We start from the raw sequence: 17,677 nt of genomic DNA on the forward strand, positions 1-17,677 counted from the left end.
TAGGGTGTTCAAAACTGTGCCTCCGATACCATACCTCTTAAGCTTGGCCAACAGTATGTTGTGTGAAACCACATCAAAGGCCTTGCTCAGGTCGCAGAGCCTCAAAAGAGCCGAATAGTTTTCCTCTAAAGCATCTGTAATGGCACTTACAAGATTCAAGAGAGCAGAAGATGATGAGCGCCCACTCCTAAAACCATGCTGAGCATTTGAAAATAGTTGGTTGCTTTCAAAATATGCCAAAAATTGTCTCTTCATTATGGTCTCCAGCACCTTGGAGAAGACTGGCAGGATAGAGATGGGTCTTTAATTTGCTGGGTCGGAAGGATTGCCCTTCTTGTAAATGGGGATAGTCCTAGCTATCTTTAGGCTATCCGGAAAAATTCCCTTAGTCAGACAGAGGTTTACAAGTTTAGTCAGTGGCAAGATTATCTTATCAACTGTGCCCTTTAGAATAGAGCATGACAGACCATTGATGCCCTGACTGTCGGAGTCCCTAAAACCTTTCACTAACGCTAGGATATAGTTTTCACTCACCTCAGTCCAAGTTGTTAGTGTGTTATTTCCTGCGAGGTTTATTGGTACATCCACTTTCCCTCTTTGCTTCAGGGTAGGGAGGTTAGACTTGATGTCATCCGCTACCTTCACAAAAAAATCATTAAAAGTATCAGGGGACACTGTTACCTTGGGTCCAGGGGTGGGTTTTCTGCACTTGACCAGCTCCCATGCTGCTTTGCAAGTGTTGGGAGCAGCAGCTATCTTATTAACATTGCTGGATTTTTTCGCTATCTTAACTCTAGAACTATAAACACTTTTTATTTTCTTGTAAAGCAAGAAGTACCTCTCTTTAGAGTTAGCGTCAAGGGCAAGTTTGTAGTGGTCATGAGCAAAGGTCATAAAGGATCGCAATCTTTTCAGATCATGGGTGTACCAGGATTTGTCCCTCATCACAGGTTTTACTGTATCAGCCCTACATTTGAACAACTTGATAGGATAAACTATATCAAATTTTTCTTGAAACAGCATAGAACAGTTATGGAAACCTGAAATTGGATCTGACACTGACTTAAAGCTGTCCCAATTTACATTTGAAAGTTTGTTTCTAAGCAAAGGTAAATTATCTTTATCTACAGATCTCTTATGTACTACGTAGCTATCAACAACACTATTGCATGTTACCTGGTCTGTCTTTACCTTGGATTACTGCACAGTCGTGGTCCGCCACCGCCGATTCAGTCACCTTCACATCATAGTCCCAGGTATTGAAGTTGGTAGCTGTCGCATCCAGACAAGCTGAACCTCGTGTGGGAAGCCTTGAAGTGATGTAGAGCCCGAAGCCCCACAGCAGATTTACAAAAGTTGTCTCCTCTCTGGAAGGATGCTCAAGATGCAAGTTGAAGTCAAAAGTATATGCTGTATATACATACAATTACCCATTATTTATACTGAAGGCGTAGGCAAGCACCACAGTCCTCTTGGTTCATGGGAGGAGTCTTTTTTTATCTCGTTTGCTCGAAAGCAGGCTTATATTATATGCAGCCTCATTGTGCACTAATTAATTTGACAATTCTGAGGTTTCTGTGGTATTTGGTTGGTTTTTGTTAGTATTGTTGAGGGTTTTGTTTTAGTTTGGTGGCTTATTTCATTTTGGTTTTTGTTTTTTGTTGTGTCCTGTTAATTGATGGGATTTAGTAGGATTCTAAGGCGCCTTGATGGGAAAGTTGTGAGAAGGGTTGGGTTGGAGTCTTCACGCTTAAGGGCTGTCAAGAATTTCTTATCCCGAAAAGGAGGCCCATGGACGATCCTCGTTAAATCTTGGAGCCTCATTAAATTAAATCTTGATAGGCTGCATGGTATTTAGAGCTAATAACCTCGTATGTTAACCTATCCGTAAGAATCTTTCTTCTAATGTTAAGTGGTTTTATAGCTATCTCTGCCAGTAAGGCAGTTTATTGGTGTGGGTTTAAAAGCACCCATAGCTATTCTTATAGCCCGATTTTGTTTAACTTCCAATACATTGATTAACTTGGAGGCAGAGCCAAATAAAAAGCAGCCGTAGTCGTAGTCTATTTTAGGTCTGATGAGTCCTTTGTAAACATCAACAGCAAAGTCTGGGTGAGTGCCTTTACAACCACATACTCTCGCTTAGTTACATTTAGGTCAGTTTGACTTGACATTGTCTTTGTACATTCTTGATATGAGTATTAAACTTCAGTTTGTCGTCTATTACAAATGCCCAGTAGATGCCCATAGATTCGACAAGTAGACTCTCTTGATTTCTAATTGCTGGTAATCTAGTGTTGTTTCCTTTTTCTTGATATTATTAGTGATTGACTTTTGTTTGGATTGATTTCGATGTGTAAAGAAGCGAGGTAGTCACTGAGAGAGTCTAGGGCCTTTTGGCTATCTTGCCTAGCTACTATCAGGTGTTTGTGAGCGGTGTATACCAATATGTCATCTGCGTATTGGAGTGATTGCACTGGGTAGGGTATGTAGCTGTTAATTTCTGAAATATATAGTGAGTACAGCAAAGGACTTAGAGAATCTCCTTGGGGCAAGCCTTTGTACGTATATCTGTAATGATTGCTTTCAGGGTTTATTAGGACTAGCTGCCTGTAGGTGAGCCATCCATGTAAGTATTTTATATATTGTGCCGGGACTCCAAATTTATGGAGTTTATCCATTAAGGTAGGTAACTTATTTGTACTTTATCATAAGCACATGTCATATCTAAGGACGTGGCAATAATAGATTCATTATAGGTCAGAGCAATATGTGCTTGCGATATGAATTTCAGAAGGTAGTCTGCACAGCCAAGTTTCTGTCTGAAACCAAACTGTGTACCGGTATTTGGTATTATGTTTAGTTTATTAACTAACCATAGTTTAGTCTATTTGATATAATTTTGTTAAGTATCTTGACAAAGCAAGGGATCAGCAATATAGTTCTGTAGGGTTCTACCCCTTGTTCATTTTTTTGGGGTTTAAGCAGAGCGATAATTTTCATTTGTTTCCATTTGACCGGTATCTCTATTGTGCCAAGCCAAATTTTATTTTTCCTTCATTTTAAGAAATTTACTAAGCTCTCAAATGTTTTTATGTTTTATTAATAGATAGCGTAAAAGGAAAAAAGTTAAGTTAATTTATCATTTTAATTTTTACATCCTCTAGATACTTAGATGTGTAGTATGTATGTATATGACGTAGGCCTATTCATAGGCTGATGTGTTGACTTTGTCAATGATTTGTAAAAATCCGAAAGACAAATAAATGATATGATTTGATTTGATTTGATTGTAAATGTTAAGTAGACATTCCAAAGCACTTTTTGGAAGGTGTTTGATCATAAGGTAGCTTATGCCATCTAGTCCAGGTGCAGTGTTTTTTTAAGACTCAATTTAACCAACCTCTCCTCCCTTAATGCCCTGCCTTATCTCTTTAAGGCTGAATTGTCTTTGCAGAGGGTCTTCAAAGTGGTTTATTGTTGGTGGAATAGTCTCATCTTGGTTAGGTACATAATCAGTACAAATATGTTTCATAAACTTCTCTACTAGGTCATTGTTTGTAAGGATGGGGTTGGTGATTGGTCCTTTGTTAAAACTATTATATTTAAGCTTTCTTATTATTTTTCATGCACGAGTTGTGGATTTTTTACATTTTATTTCGCTGCATAATTTCTCCCGGCTGGATTTCTTTGCTAATTTTATTTCTTCTTTAGCTTTTAATTGGGCTGTCTGGTACGCATTAAAGTTGTTCCAGGTCATATTTCTTTTAAAAGTGGAGAATGCTAATCTTCTTTGTGTGACTGCTTTTGAGCATCTTTCATTCCACCAGTGCTTTGGAATGAATCCTGGTTTACCGGATTTCACTTGGTTTTTACAGGTGGGATACTCAACAAAGCAGCTTTATTTATTGCTAAGGTAAGATGATCCACTGAATAATCGTTTGTTTTTATCAGCTCAGTTTCTACTATCCTAGTGAATTTCCCCGAGTTGGCGAGTTCAAAGTTTCTTTTACATTTTATCAGTTTGGTGAATTCCATACTAGGTTTTTTGGATAACTGTCTAATCTCAAAGGAAATAATAATAGGTAAGTTATTGCTATCTAAGGCATCACTTGTTACCTCCCACTTTTGAAGGAGAGCGTGCAGATGAGGGGTACAGAATGATAGATCGACTGTGGCATTTCTCTGAAACATGGTTGGTGCGGTTGTTGGAGATTTATCGTTAAGTAAAATGAATGATGAGTTGTTGTACTCATGGAAAATATCATATCCTCTCGTATTACCTTTTCCGTCACTCCAGTATGGGTTAAAATCTCCACAGATTATCAAGTAGCCATTGTCATGGCAAACTAATTTGTTGTACTAGAATTCTGGATCTACTGATTGATTGGTGACATACATGTTGTAAATAGTGATGGGTATTTTAAAATTCGATAGATGACAAACCTGTAGTTGTAGTCCAGCTGTATTTATGTCCAACACTGGGCTAATTAATAGATATTTATGAATAATGAAGGCTATGCCTCCATAACCATCAGGTCTGTTTAATCCATGAATGAGATAATTATTGTCGGTGAGAATGTCATTGTCCTTCAGCCAGGTTTCTTGGACAAGTCCTATGTGGATTTTTTCGTCATAAATGAGTAAGTTCTGGCCATTTTGCTTTTATAGATCTGGCATTACATTGAATTATGTTTAGGTTATTAATGTCCAGTTTTAGATGTAACCTATGATTGAATTGTGTTACCAGGTTTAGTGTCATTCAATGTCTGATTGTTTTTATTCGTCAACGTTTTATTGGTCCGGTGTGGGGCCACTAGCGAAACTAACATCTCATCAACTTGTTGAAACGTTGTTATGGTAGGGGACTTAAGTCTCAGGCATATTTGTTTAATTAATTGATCTCTGACATAGTTTTGTACTGAGCTAGTGTTGGATGAGCCTGCCTTTTCAATGGAACTGGTATTGGAGTTAGCAGTTCGATAGACACCCAATGTTTTTTGGGTTGTTTGCACTCTATTAGGCTTTTCCATTGTTCCTTTGGTAAGTGTGATGGCCTTTTTGGTGAGTAACAGGTTGTTTTGGTTTAATGAGTGGTGATTATGGAGAGTTTTCTGTCAATGGTTCTGTTTCGTCAATCTCTTGTAGGGATGAGAAGCTATTTTGTAGATTGAGTTAAAAAGAATTAGTGGGGTATTGGTAAGAACACTGATCGCTCTTTGTAACCTGTGCATAGGATTGGGAGCTATATAGTAGACTTTGTTGGACTTTTTTGGTATGTTATTGGAAATTGTTTGCTTGCAGTAAAGTGTAATCTGTTCTATTAAATGCTCATGTGATCTTGGATATTCCTTTGCCTAATATATTCTGGACAGTTTTGGGAGTTGCTGGAGTGAGGGCCTGAACAATGTACACATTTGCGAGGTTGGTTGTCACAATCACCGCTGTGAAACTGCTCGCTGCAGTCCCTACAGATTTTGGTTTTAGTACAAGGACTTAGCTGTGTGACCATAGGCAAAACAAGTGAAACATTGTTTTACAGGAATCCTGTAGTATTCAACTTTGACCCTCACATAATTGAGGTAGACGTAATGGGGTAGAATATCTGATTCGAAAGTTAATTTTACAAAGTGGGTATCCTTCAGTTCTTTGTTCACAAATCTTTTGATTCTTTGTACATCGATGACGCTGTACCTTGATTCAACACCATCCATAATTTCATTTTCACTAATATCTGGTTCAATGTAAACCACACCTACTGAATGAACTCTGTTTGACGGAACAAAAACATTTTAGTCTGGAAAATAGGGGGATAGAACAAGGCTATTTGCAGCATTATGGTCCTTACATACCACTGAGAGGTATCTACCTACTCTATTTATAAAGTTTATGCCCTTGTGATGTTGTTCAAGTATTTTACCATCTGAGAAGGGTTTTTTTTGTCCTGAATGGTAACTTCAAAAGGTCCCTTTTGTTTTCAGAAGAGTAAAACTTTACAGCATTTGTTTTTATTTTGGGTGGGGGGAGGGGATTATGGTAATTTAGTGTCTTATTTTCATCAGTTGGTGACAACTGATCATGGGGATTTTTTGTTGGGGTGTTTTCTATATTTGAGTTAGTGAAGTAGGAGTGATCAATTATTGAATCAACCGCTTTTTCAGTTTCTAGGTCCATTTGATTTGTTTCTAAATCATTTTCGGACGGCAGGGCTAGAACTGGCGGCAGGTCAGGTCCAGCCGAACAACGAGTGTGAGTGTGGGGAACTTGACAGAGTTTTTGGTTAGTTACAACAATTAAGGAATAAATTTTAACCAACAACAGGTGGAAGGGTTGTACATAAAAAACATATAGTACGTTACCTCATACAGAGGACAACTGTAATTAAATTATAAATAACTACAAAATTAATTATAGGATTTAGAAAACCACAGAATTAGAATTCGTGACCTTACGGCGGTAATGGAACATTCTCTAGTCCAGCTGAAACATTAAACTTTGGATGATACTCGATAAGCATCTTGGGTGGATATCCTTGATTATATAAAAGATTATAACATTTAGTGGCCAGTGTAGCAGAGATATATGATAAAATCTAGATGATTCAATATAAGTGTCTTTATCAACAATTCTTTAGACTTTTTACCTCATTGTACTAAACTCTTTGCATGAATTAGTTTTTGGGTATTTTTACTACCTGTTCCTTCAATTTGTACGAGTCATCGGTCGTGTTAAAAATTACTGTAAAAGTAAGCTATTAGAGTACACATAATTAAGTCTTATATGCTACAGTTATTCGAGTTGAATTATTTAAGTTTCCTTGAGATCCAATTATGGTAATAACTTAGTAGCCTTATTAGTAGAACAGGAAATTCTGCAAGAACAACGGCTACTTAACAAGGTAACTTAAATAGTTCAATTTTCTTGTTCTTGCCACTGGGAAAATAAATAAAACCACAAGTTATTCAAGTACTGTAAGCAAATGCCACAAAAAGTTTTCCCAGTAAAAATTTAAAAAATTGAGATTCATATAGTTTTCTGTAAAGCTACATAAAACAATTAAACATTAGTTGAAGACAATCAACAGTCAACCCACCTAACAATGACAATGCAACCATACTGGATGTGCAAGTCCAGAGCTAAATATTTGTGTGTGTTTTGACTATTCCGTAAACCATTTCAAACCTAAGCAATTTGCAGGATTCCAAAACAGTTACAGATGAATGTGTCTTCAACGAATAAATTAAATGAACAGCAATGTTTCCTTTAATCATGTAGCATGCGAACAGTGTTTACCAATTATGACAGGGCAGATTAATGTTACCTCTTCAGGTACAGCCATGGTTGGCAGCCAGAATCATCCACTTCCTCCTTCGACTGAGTGTTATAGTCTCACCTCTGTCTGACAAAGTCCACTCGTGTCTGTCGTACAATCACAGTCCATCACTACATCTCATTTCACTTATATTACCTCACACTTGTAATTTGTAGAAAGCTAAAATTAAATTTGTTATTACAATTTAACCTAAATTAGTTTAAAAAAGAATTTATTGTGCTGTGTAGCCCTAGCAACAATGGTGTTAGTTACTCAGAGAAACTTTTACAAGTAAAAAATAAAATAGGCTAACTTACTAAATTGTCTCAGCGTCAAGAGCAGTAATAACAGCTACCGGTAAATCAGCAAAATGTCAAGACCTAATTTGGAATTTACATGAATTGATTTCAGTTTCAGAGGTAGAAAAATAGTAAGTACCTATGTGTAAAAATACAGATAGGCAGAGGGTAAAGTCAGGGGTGGAGTGGATCTAAAAACCAATTGTTTGGAGAGCAACTGAAGGATCTGTGGGTCTAAACATTACTTTAAAGGGTTTTCTTTGACACACTACATGGCAATATAATTTTTCAAAAACATGCAGATCATTTGAATTAACATGATAAGGTCATGCCAGTCTTCACTAAGTTCTGTGTTTTGTGACCTCGCAACACTTTGTTCTTGAGCAAACATTCTTGACGCCAAAAACTATTCTTGCAGCTAATTTGGCTACCTGGTCTAAACAAAAGTGTTACATATTAAATACGTCTGAAAAGGCTATATTATGTTTCCTTTGTTAAATATTTTAGTAAAGGCTTAAATTGACAAAGAAATATACAAATAAAAGGGATGAATCAACAGATGGGTGGAGTAATTGAATACATAGGGACATGTATATATACAGGGTGTTTCGGTAAAGCGTAGCTGGCTATGCAGATTCAGATTCTACATGCAAAAATAAGTTGAAAATGTAGAATAACTTTTTTTCGATTTCGGCTTAGTTTAGCCGTAATCCGCCATTTTGTATTTTTTTGAAAATAATTAATAACTCAAAAACTCCTGGAGGTATTTTTATGAAATTTGGTATACACTTTTAGGCTACAGGTATAAACATTCTCCGAAAATATCTTTGATCAGGCTCATCAAATTTAAAAATGGCGGCCATTTAAAATTGTTTAAGTAAAAATCAACTAAATGTTAATTAGCCATTAAAACTAAAAACAGCCATTAAAACCAAATTTTAAATGACCACCATTTTGACATTAGATGAGCCTGATCAAAGATATTTTCGGAGAATGTTAATACGTGTAGCCTTAAAGTTTATACCAAGTTTCATAAAAATATCTCCAAGGGCTTTTGAGTTATTAATTATTTTCAAAAAAATACGAAATGGCGGATTACGGCTTAACTAAGTCGAAATCGAAAAAAAATTATTCTCTATTTTCGACTTATTTTTGCATGTAGAATCTGAATCTGCATAGCCCGCTACGCTTTACAGGTAATTAACACCCTGTATATGAAAAGTTAGGTAAATATAGGAGTACCAATAACTAACAATAACATACTAAAATAATGTCCATATTTGTATTATAAATGTCATAGTATTAAACCTTAATATAAATATAGGGAAGTGCCGAAATGGATAGTAGTATGCAAATAATTAATTGACAATCATTTCCTATTTTCGATCGACGTGGTGTGCACTTTATTTAGTGTTGTGTTGTGTTTTGGTTGCTAGGCGACCAAGAACAAACATATTGCTCTACTTCACACTTCGATGTCAAAATGTTCCTGTCAATTGTTGCACGTCCTTCGCTTGCATCGGTTGCTCTACAACAAGTTGGTCTGTCCTCAACCCTCACGGTAAAGTAGAAAAATAACTCTAACGCAATTAAGGACAACAGTAGACCTAATCTAGACCTAACCTTACCTCTGTTGAAAAGTTTGTGTAATGACCTAACCCTACTTTTGTGTAATGGTTTAATATGATATCATACTGCTGTAGATATTGACACACTTGAATACCTACTAATTTTATTATGCAGTTTTGCAACTGAATTTATTAAAAAATTTCAACAAGAGTTAATTTTCTTTTTAACTTAAAATAGTGCCATTTTCAATCAAAAGTGTTTTTGGTTTAGAGTTCATTGTTGGTGTTGACATTGTTTAAAGGAGTATTGCCGTGACTTTCCACCATTGATAATGAAAACAATACGGTATTTTATTTTACTGCTTTGGCCCGTATTACACTATCATAGTTCTATGACATATATATATTATCATATGTCTTTGATGAAAATTATTACAGTGTAATGTACCAACTATTATAATGGTTTTGAACTATGATAATATGTTCTCCTTGAGAGAACATATTATCATATATTTGATAATATAATATGTCATAGAACTATGATAGTGTAATACCGGCCTTTGTAAAGTCAGTTTTATACCTATTTCCCATTGTGGTTATTCCATATCTATTCCTAGATTGTAATTACTTAAAAAACATCTAGAATACAGAGATCAACAACAACACAACAAATCAAAGCAATTTGAAAATTAACAAAATTCACTTCTTACGCATCTCAATCAATTAGATTTAAAACTGCTATTTTGTTGGACAAAAGTAGGCCTAATAAAAAAATACAAGTTAATAAATAAGCAACACACAATTTATTAGTAAATAGAATTATTGTTAACTTGTTATTTAGAAATTAAAAACTCTGTTTTGGAAATTGACATAAAAAATTCAAACATAATGACTCTAAATATAGTTATTGTGACGACTTGTATGTCTAGGTAAATGTTCATGTAACAAAATTATTGTCTCATTGCGTTATTCATCTTAGCTTATGTTTATTCCCTCCCTTGTTGGTTATTTTTTATCATTTCTAATGTAAACCAAAACAACAAAAACATCTTTTCGTCCAAGGGTTTGACATTTCTTTAATATGTATAAGAATTCTCCTGCTTGTGTGAATAGTATTTTTAACTATTAAGACTGCTTAGGTAGAATTGTTTTCTGTGCTACAGGAATTTCTTACGGTACATTAAAATATATTTTCATCACTATCCCAACTTAACTATGTCTATTCATGCAATGTTTTCCCTTGTTATATGGGTACAGAATCAAAATACTTTTAAATGGGCACATGCACACAGTTAGGACAAACAAAAAGTGGTAAACACCTGATTCTACAGCCACTCACAACGATTACACCCATCCTGTCTTTCAGCTGAGCAGTTGCAATGAACTGTTTATATTTATTTTATTTTTTATCTCAGTGAATTGTATTAGATCACCTTGGTTTTTGTCACCTGTAGTTTTTGAGTGGGTAATATGTTTGTGCCACCCTATGCATGGAGGCGTCTTTCAGAGGTCGTCGTAAGTAGTTATATTCTTATCACTAACACTTCTATACTGTATTTTTGTTATTACAGTATAGACTATATTATTAGTGATAAGAAGATAGCTTAGGAAGACTCCTGAAGATGTCACACAAGCTGGCAGAATGCAGGGTGACAAAAACATCTTACCTACACCTACTCAAGAACTAACAACAACAAAGGTAGTCAACTGTTTTATTTTAGGTGGGCCTTTCCCACCATGCCTTTGTCATGCAGAACTAATTGCGACAGCATCTACACCTGCTATATGTTGCCCTCTCCTGACCGTTCAAAAACACTGATATTGTAAATGGAAGTTTTGTTGTGTTACTCTTGTGCACCATATCAGCCTTTGGAACTAAAAGGGATACAAAATTACTTCACAGCTTGAAGGGTATCACATTTCAGGAGACCATGAGTGGAGATGTGGTGGCTACTTGGGAAGTCCCTCTACCTGACGGTGTACACAAGGTGGAGTTTCAGCATGGCACCGCTAGTGGGAAACGTGTCATTATCGTGGACGAGAAGGTTATATATTTTTCCCGTGATAAAATACTCTCTTAGTTATTGAATGCAATTTGCTATGCATGTAAACACAATATGCCTTCCAACACTATACAATATATCTACACTTACACTAGAAATTGTCACGAGATAGTATAAGAGAAATCTTTTTTCCTCACACTGTATGTTGATGAGAAGGAGGAAGGGGAGATCTATAGGTACCAATGTGTGGTTTGTATTTAGTTGACACAAGATACAGATGTAGGTTTAAAATAAATATAGGCTGTAGATTTGATCCATTCTTTTTGGAACACGGTTTATATATAGTAGTAAGGTGTATATATATATATATATATATATATATATATATATATATATATATATATATATATATATATATATATATATGTATGTATGTATGGTAATTTTATTTTTTCTGTTTGTAATCAGCTGTTAATAAAATTTTAAAAAGAAAATAGAATTACTGAAAATTATTTTCAGTTAGAATATAATGATGTACATTTTAAAAAGTACATAACCATCTGCTTAAGGATAGCACTTTTAGTACAGTATGCAGATACACTTAATAAGATAAAATTTTTCATAGGAAGAATGGTTTCAATGAAAATTTCTTTTGGTTCAATTTTGGTTTAAGGTTTTTCTTAATGTTTTATTTTTATATTTTATTTTATGGTTGTAATGTTTTTGTAAGGAGATAATCCAAGCCTAGCTTTACCAGCTTTATTTAGTTTACCAGTCACTAAAAACATGAATGAAGATCCCAACTACCAAATGTAACTGGTCAAATAGATTCTTCTCAGCATCAAACCTCTTAGATTTAAAGGTGGCCACTGCAACGACTTATTGATTCAACCTTAACAAGTTCACACTGTTGTTTACTTTCAGGAGATAATGAGGAAAGACTGGATGTTTCGTCTAGTTGGAGAGGAGGTGTTCTACCTAGGCAAGACCAAGTTTACTGTTAGAGTGGACCCCAGCGGAGGTTTTGCTTACGAGTACTCACTACTGGTCGACGGCAAGAGTCTGAACAAGTTCATTGAGGCCAAATCAAAAGCTTGTTGCACATGGTTGGTGCAACTCTCTCAAGATATGTACAGAGTTGTTTTAGGTAAACACTCAATTAATTGCTTAAAGACATAAAATGTCAATATTAGTGTCAGGTTAATAATTTTTAAACCATAAATCTAATGCAGAATTGAAAATAAAAATAAAACTTTTGGTGAAATGTTAGTGCAGTGTTATAATTCCAGAGAAAGTATTTAAGACTTAATTTTTTTTCCAATAAATGCATCATATGCGTTTGTGTCCCTTTTAAAATGTTAACTTTACTATCATCTTAATTTGACAATTTTTATGTGAAAGAAAAACTACCTTGTGCTGATGATGTCTCCATATAGAAGCATAGACTAGTTGCTTTTGCATTTTGAATGGATTGTCTAATAGCATGTATTTAAACCATTTTTAATATTATTTAGCAATCTGGACCAGGTTAACATATATACAATGAAAATGATTGTTTAAACTTATGAAAATATGCCTACTGTTAAACTCGAGATACAGTAAATCAAGAAAAGTAATTCTCATTGTCATGGTTGGAACACAGAAAAGAGTTATAATCCTCTGATCATAAATGGAGCATCAGGAAAGAGATAAACTTTTGCACCATGAGCGTCCATTTAACTTTTCCATAGGGGGCCGGGGAGTATGGGAGGTACGGAATAACCACCAGTAAAGAGGGATCTGGGATCATCGCTGAAAAATAGTTAAAATTAGAGTACATTTCCGATTTTCCGAGCCCTGATTATCCAAGCCCCGGTTATCCGAACCCTTGGCTTATCCAAGATAAACAATAATTACTTTTTATAGTATGCTTCCGTTTGAAGAAAAGTAAAAATAACGTGTAATTTGGGATTTGTTAAAATGAGTTCTTCAAACAATTGAGTATTTTAGAATGATCTGCAATAACCTAAAAATGAAAATCACACGGTACTAATACAGATTAAAGAGTGGACATATACATCCATTCTGTAATCCGTGATACTAGCTGTTTACTGGCCGCCGACTATTGGCAAGCCGAACGAGCAGTCTACAGAACGTAAATAATAGCAGTGTCAGTCTTTGTAATTACAATGTGAAAACAAGAATCAATGATGTAGCGTGAGGTTACGGTTAATAACAATGACTGTGTCATGTAATGTTGTGTGTGCCTGGGTAATTGTTTTCCATACTGGAGGTTTGTAACTATTATTTTTATCAGACATTATGTTTTAAACACTATTAGAATTTTGTCTTTAATAATTCAATAAACTAATAAATATAGTAATAGAGAAGTAAAGGGCAAAATACATCAAAAAGGGGCCCAAGCCCCCTCTTGCTTATATGTATGGACGCCCATGTTTTACACTAAAGAAAATGTATCACACAGACAAATAGAATGGATGATATTTAAAATTACAACATGGAAACACTAATCACCTGAGGTTGAGCATTGAGAGTGGTAGAGGATATTCCAAAATGATATCTAAGGCTGATTGGTAGTGATTAGGGATATTCCAAAAAGTTGCTGTCTGAGTTTATACCACAGAAATACAATTCTACTGCAGTTACTGCAAGATGGTAGTTAAATTTGTATCTTACTGCATATACTAAAAAAATGTGTTTGTTCTTTATACAGAAAAAGACACTCTTGATGTTTGGGCAAATGGAGAAAAGCTTGATGTTGCAGTAAGTATAATAATTTATTTATAACCTTGGATGAGAAACATAGTTAGCTTTATAGACTGACACTTTTTTGAAGAGCATATAAGAAGGATTTCTACTGGGCGACAGTGGGGCGACTTACCGGGGGGTCTAGGGGTATGAAATCTCCCCCAACAAAAAGGGGGTCAAGGGAAAATCTTTGCATGGATTAAAGTGAAAATCACACATTTCTACGTATCTTTTAATAAATTTTCCGATTATATTTTACTTGCAAATATTCCACATAACCACACCTTACGTATTCTAGAACGTTGTAACAAGCCAAGGGTCCCTTCACAACCTCTCGGGCCAACATCATAGCTCAGTTTCAAAAGTGTACTACTAACTACAAACATATTAAACAAATTTGTGAATACAAACATGTTAAAAATATCTACGTAAAACCTAAAACTACAATATAAATTTCCACTTTTTATTTTTAAACCGCTAAAAATCATAACCATAATTATTGTTACAGATAATTACAGATTTATGTATAAGTAGCCTATGAGACAAAAAATCTATAATTATCTGTGATGATAATTATGACAGAATATAATTTGAAGTATAATATCATTGACCTGAGATTCAAACTAAAAATCATTTATTTGTATTCTGTTACCGTCTCATTTTTTTCTTGGCTATTCTATTTTTAGTTGGGTTTAACAAAGGACTCTGAGACACATAGCTATTGCAAGACTAATAACATAGTAAAGGAATCAATGAACCCCCCCCCCCCCCTCTATGTAGTTGTTGTGTGCTGTTATTGATCTACCTAAACCTAAACAGTAAATCTGTCACACACACCTTTGGTTTACATACTTTATAAAGTAAAATATTTGGAGAAGATTAAAATCAATAGGCACTTTTTTATTGCTTATTACAATTATTTATTTTATGGTTTTTAGTGTAGGGCAGGGTGTTCTTGGATACATAGAAATTTATCTTTGCTTGTCAATTACACTATTGCTAGTAACACTTTGTTGGTATTTTCAAAACACATGCACGAATTATCTTTTACAGAACTAACATGATACTTTTGTAACAGATCAATGAAAATAACTGTTACCAAGCAAATTACTAATTTTAAAGACAAATTTTCAGACATAATGTTGTACAGGTTCACAACCTCAACCCTAAAGTAATAAATGGAAATATTAAGAGAAAATAGCATTTATATACAATTTAGAACAGTTTTAGCCTTAAATAAATAAGATTTATTTAACCAATTTGATGTTATGATTTTTTCATGTAAGACTTAACAACTTTTTATTGTTATATCAGTAATTGAAACGGAAAAGTTCAAGGCACAGTAGACTCCCTCTTATCCGGACACCTTTTAACCGGACATCAGTTTAACCGGACTACACTTGGCGGAAATGACATCTCTTTAACCGGACAATTTTTATCAGCACATCGGTTTCACCGGACTAGATCGACAGGAAGTGGGTGGTACTGAAACGACTGTTGTTGTGGGAAAGATTTGAGACCAGTGATCACGTGTCTAAATACAATGCTCTCCTAAATTTAAGTCAAATATGTATACAGTATGCATTTAAATGGTCCGTTTTAACAAATTTTTGGGGACGTCGGTTTAACCGGAAAAACTGTTATCCGGACTGGCCTTGGTCCCGAGGAGTCCGGATAAGAGGGAGTCTACTGTACAAACTAATGATTAAAAAGCGGTTTTGGTTTTTCTTTTTTTTTTACTTGGTTGACAACATTTTGTTCCTCCTGAAGTATATTTTGTTAAACACAATAATTCTTCAGTGAAAATCTATAAGCCAACCCACGTAAAGAACCAACATCATACATTATAAATATTTTAAAGTATAAGCAATTTTATAAATGAAGTTTAGTTTCTGAAGGTGGAAAAATTCAAAGATACAAGTCACACTGTAAAATTTCAATGCTATTCGCTTTATGCAACCAGGGCCAGCGAGAATCGCCCCTTATTTTCCTGATTTATTACTTAAGTTTTTAACCATACCATACCGGTATGTAAGTCGAGGCTTATAAAATATGAACTGATTAATTTGTATACTGTTGAGATTAACTTAAGATTTTTTATTAATCGCTGTTAATCCGTGCATCGACGAATATTAATCGTCTACCACAGTGGCGTTTTGTTACATGAATAACAATACAATTCTAAAATGCCTGATGGTTTGATAATTTCGCGTGCTTACAGTTGAAACTTTATTCAAGTCAAAAGTTAAATTAAAACTTAGTGAATTGGAAAACCATAGTATACTTTTTAACTTCCATGTACAGAAACAAATTACATTTGACCATGCCGGGCCCCCTTCGGGGCCCAGGGCCTGCCAGTCTCCCCTAGCCAGCTCTGTATGCAACTGTAAAGATTGGAATTACAAGCTACACTGAGAAGTAGGGACTTCAATCATTATAGCTCTATAAATCTAAAGTAACTCAAATTAAGAAAACACTTTTTATATAAGCCTATCCTGGAAGAATAAAAACCTTTTTACTTGCCTGGTTATGGTTACGAAACATTGGACAATGTACAGTAGCAAATTTACTTACATGATTTCTTTGTTTCGACTTCTCTCAGAATGTTAACAAAATGTTTAAAAGTGTTTTAAATTCAGCTCTGAATACTAGAATTGCAGTTTATCTATATAGTATAGTTTGTGAGTAGTGAAATACTAAGAAAATGTGATTTGTTTCCTTGTGAAAGCAAGGAGAATAAGGTGGGCAGGACACGCACTACGGAGAGAACGGGGGCAAAATCTGGGTTATTGGATATTACACAACTATTTAGTTGAGCGAATGGGAAAATAAATTAATCTTGTTGATATGATGTTTTTACATTACCAGAGAAAAATGACAGAATGGCTTGTGACCCTTGACATTATTTCTATGAAAAAATAATTATGGCAGAAAAATTTACCTTTTGAGTTTTGATTTTTGAATGCCAAAACCAAACCTCTTTAGAATTTTCAGTAATTTTGAGGTTTGAGATTTGGTTGTTAACATCACAGTTCTACTAAGTTTGTAATGAAATGATGAATACATAAAATTGAATTTTTACAGGGCGAGTTTGTAGATGACGGCACAGAAACTCATTTTCATCTTGGATCGACCCCTGCTTACATTAAGGCTGTCACCAGTTGTAACAAAAGAGAAGGCCTCATATACTCCCTTATTGTCAATGAAACAGTAATCCCTCCAACAAACGATTAGAGGTTCACAACATTGCTTATATTTGAACCTATTATATCATGATTTGAATTTGTATGAAGGTTGTTCAGAAAGTAAGGAACGTTTCCGTCTGAGGCGCGCTGGTCACGTACTCCCTAGTACATACGTATAAGCCTACTAAATGACTCTCCTTGTGTCATTGTGTTGCCCGTTGTCGCAATATTAAAGTTTAAAAAGTGTGCTGCGGGATTTTCACCACCAGTTGTGAGGTGCAGTCTGTAATACGGTTTATTGTCCATACTCTTAATAAAACCTAAAGACATTTATTATTGAGTATACGGAAACAATGTAATGAATTGAAGTTCTGTTTGGTAATGGTGTACTCAATTTCAAAATGGCCGAACTAAAGTCGACATCCAAAATTTTGTTATGGGATGGCAATGACCGACGTTACACGACAAATCTGACACATTGTCTCCTTTAATCATTCAAATAGGAGATTTACCCTCAACCACCACCTCACAGTTTATACCTGGCCTCTGTGTGACTTCCGAG

General features: G+C 34.9%; 1 protein-coding gene across 2 annotated transcripts; it reads left to right on the forward strand.

The window, feature by feature from the left end:
- Positions 1–9,083: 9,083 nt before the first annotated feature.
- On the forward strand, positions 9,084–17,255 carry LOC128998609 (fas apoptotic inhibitory molecule 1). Of its 2 annotated transcripts, XM_054424822.1 has the most exons (5): positions 9,088–9,172; positions 11,105–11,224; positions 12,107–12,329; positions 13,896–13,945; positions 17,015–17,255. In XM_054424822.1, exons 1-5 carry the CDS (start codon positions 9,095–9,097, stop codon positions 17,162–17,164), a joined length of 621 nt encoding a protein of 206 aa, XP_054280797.1. In that variant the 5' UTR covers positions 9,088–9,094; the 3' UTR covers positions 17,165–17,255. The 2 variants fall into 2 exon arrangements, with proteins under 2 accessions (XP_054280798.1, XP_054280797.1); XM_054424823.1 differs by lacking the exon at positions 11,105–11,224 and having other exon boundaries at positions 9,084–9,172.
- Positions 17,256–17,677: the final 422 nt, after the last annotated feature.

The sequence above is a fragment of the Macrosteles quadrilineatus genome, unplaced genomic scaffold (assembly GCF_028750875.1).
Source record: "Macrosteles quadrilineatus isolate MER2022 unplaced genomic scaffold, UCM_ALF_1.0 Scaffold_7__1_contigs__length_78375512, whole genome shotgun sequence".
Classification (NCBI taxonomy): domain Eukaryota; kingdom Metazoa; phylum Arthropoda; class Insecta; order Hemiptera; family Cicadellidae; genus Macrosteles; species Macrosteles quadrilineatus.

Excerpts from the sequence above, each read along its gene's own strand:
- LOC128998609 (XM_054424822.1), top strand. The coding sequence starts at position 9,095 with ATGTTCCTGTCAATTGTTGCACGTCCTTCGCTTGCATCGGTTGCTCTA. Across the intron at positions 11,225-12,106 it reads TCATTATCGTGGACGAGAAG|GAGATAATGAGGAAAGACTG; the intron begins GTTATATATTTT and ends GTTTACTTTCAG. Across the intron at positions 13,946-17,014 it reads GAGAAAAGCTTGATGTTGCA|GGCGAGTTTGTAGATGACGG; the intron begins GTAAGTATAATA and ends GAATTTTTACAG.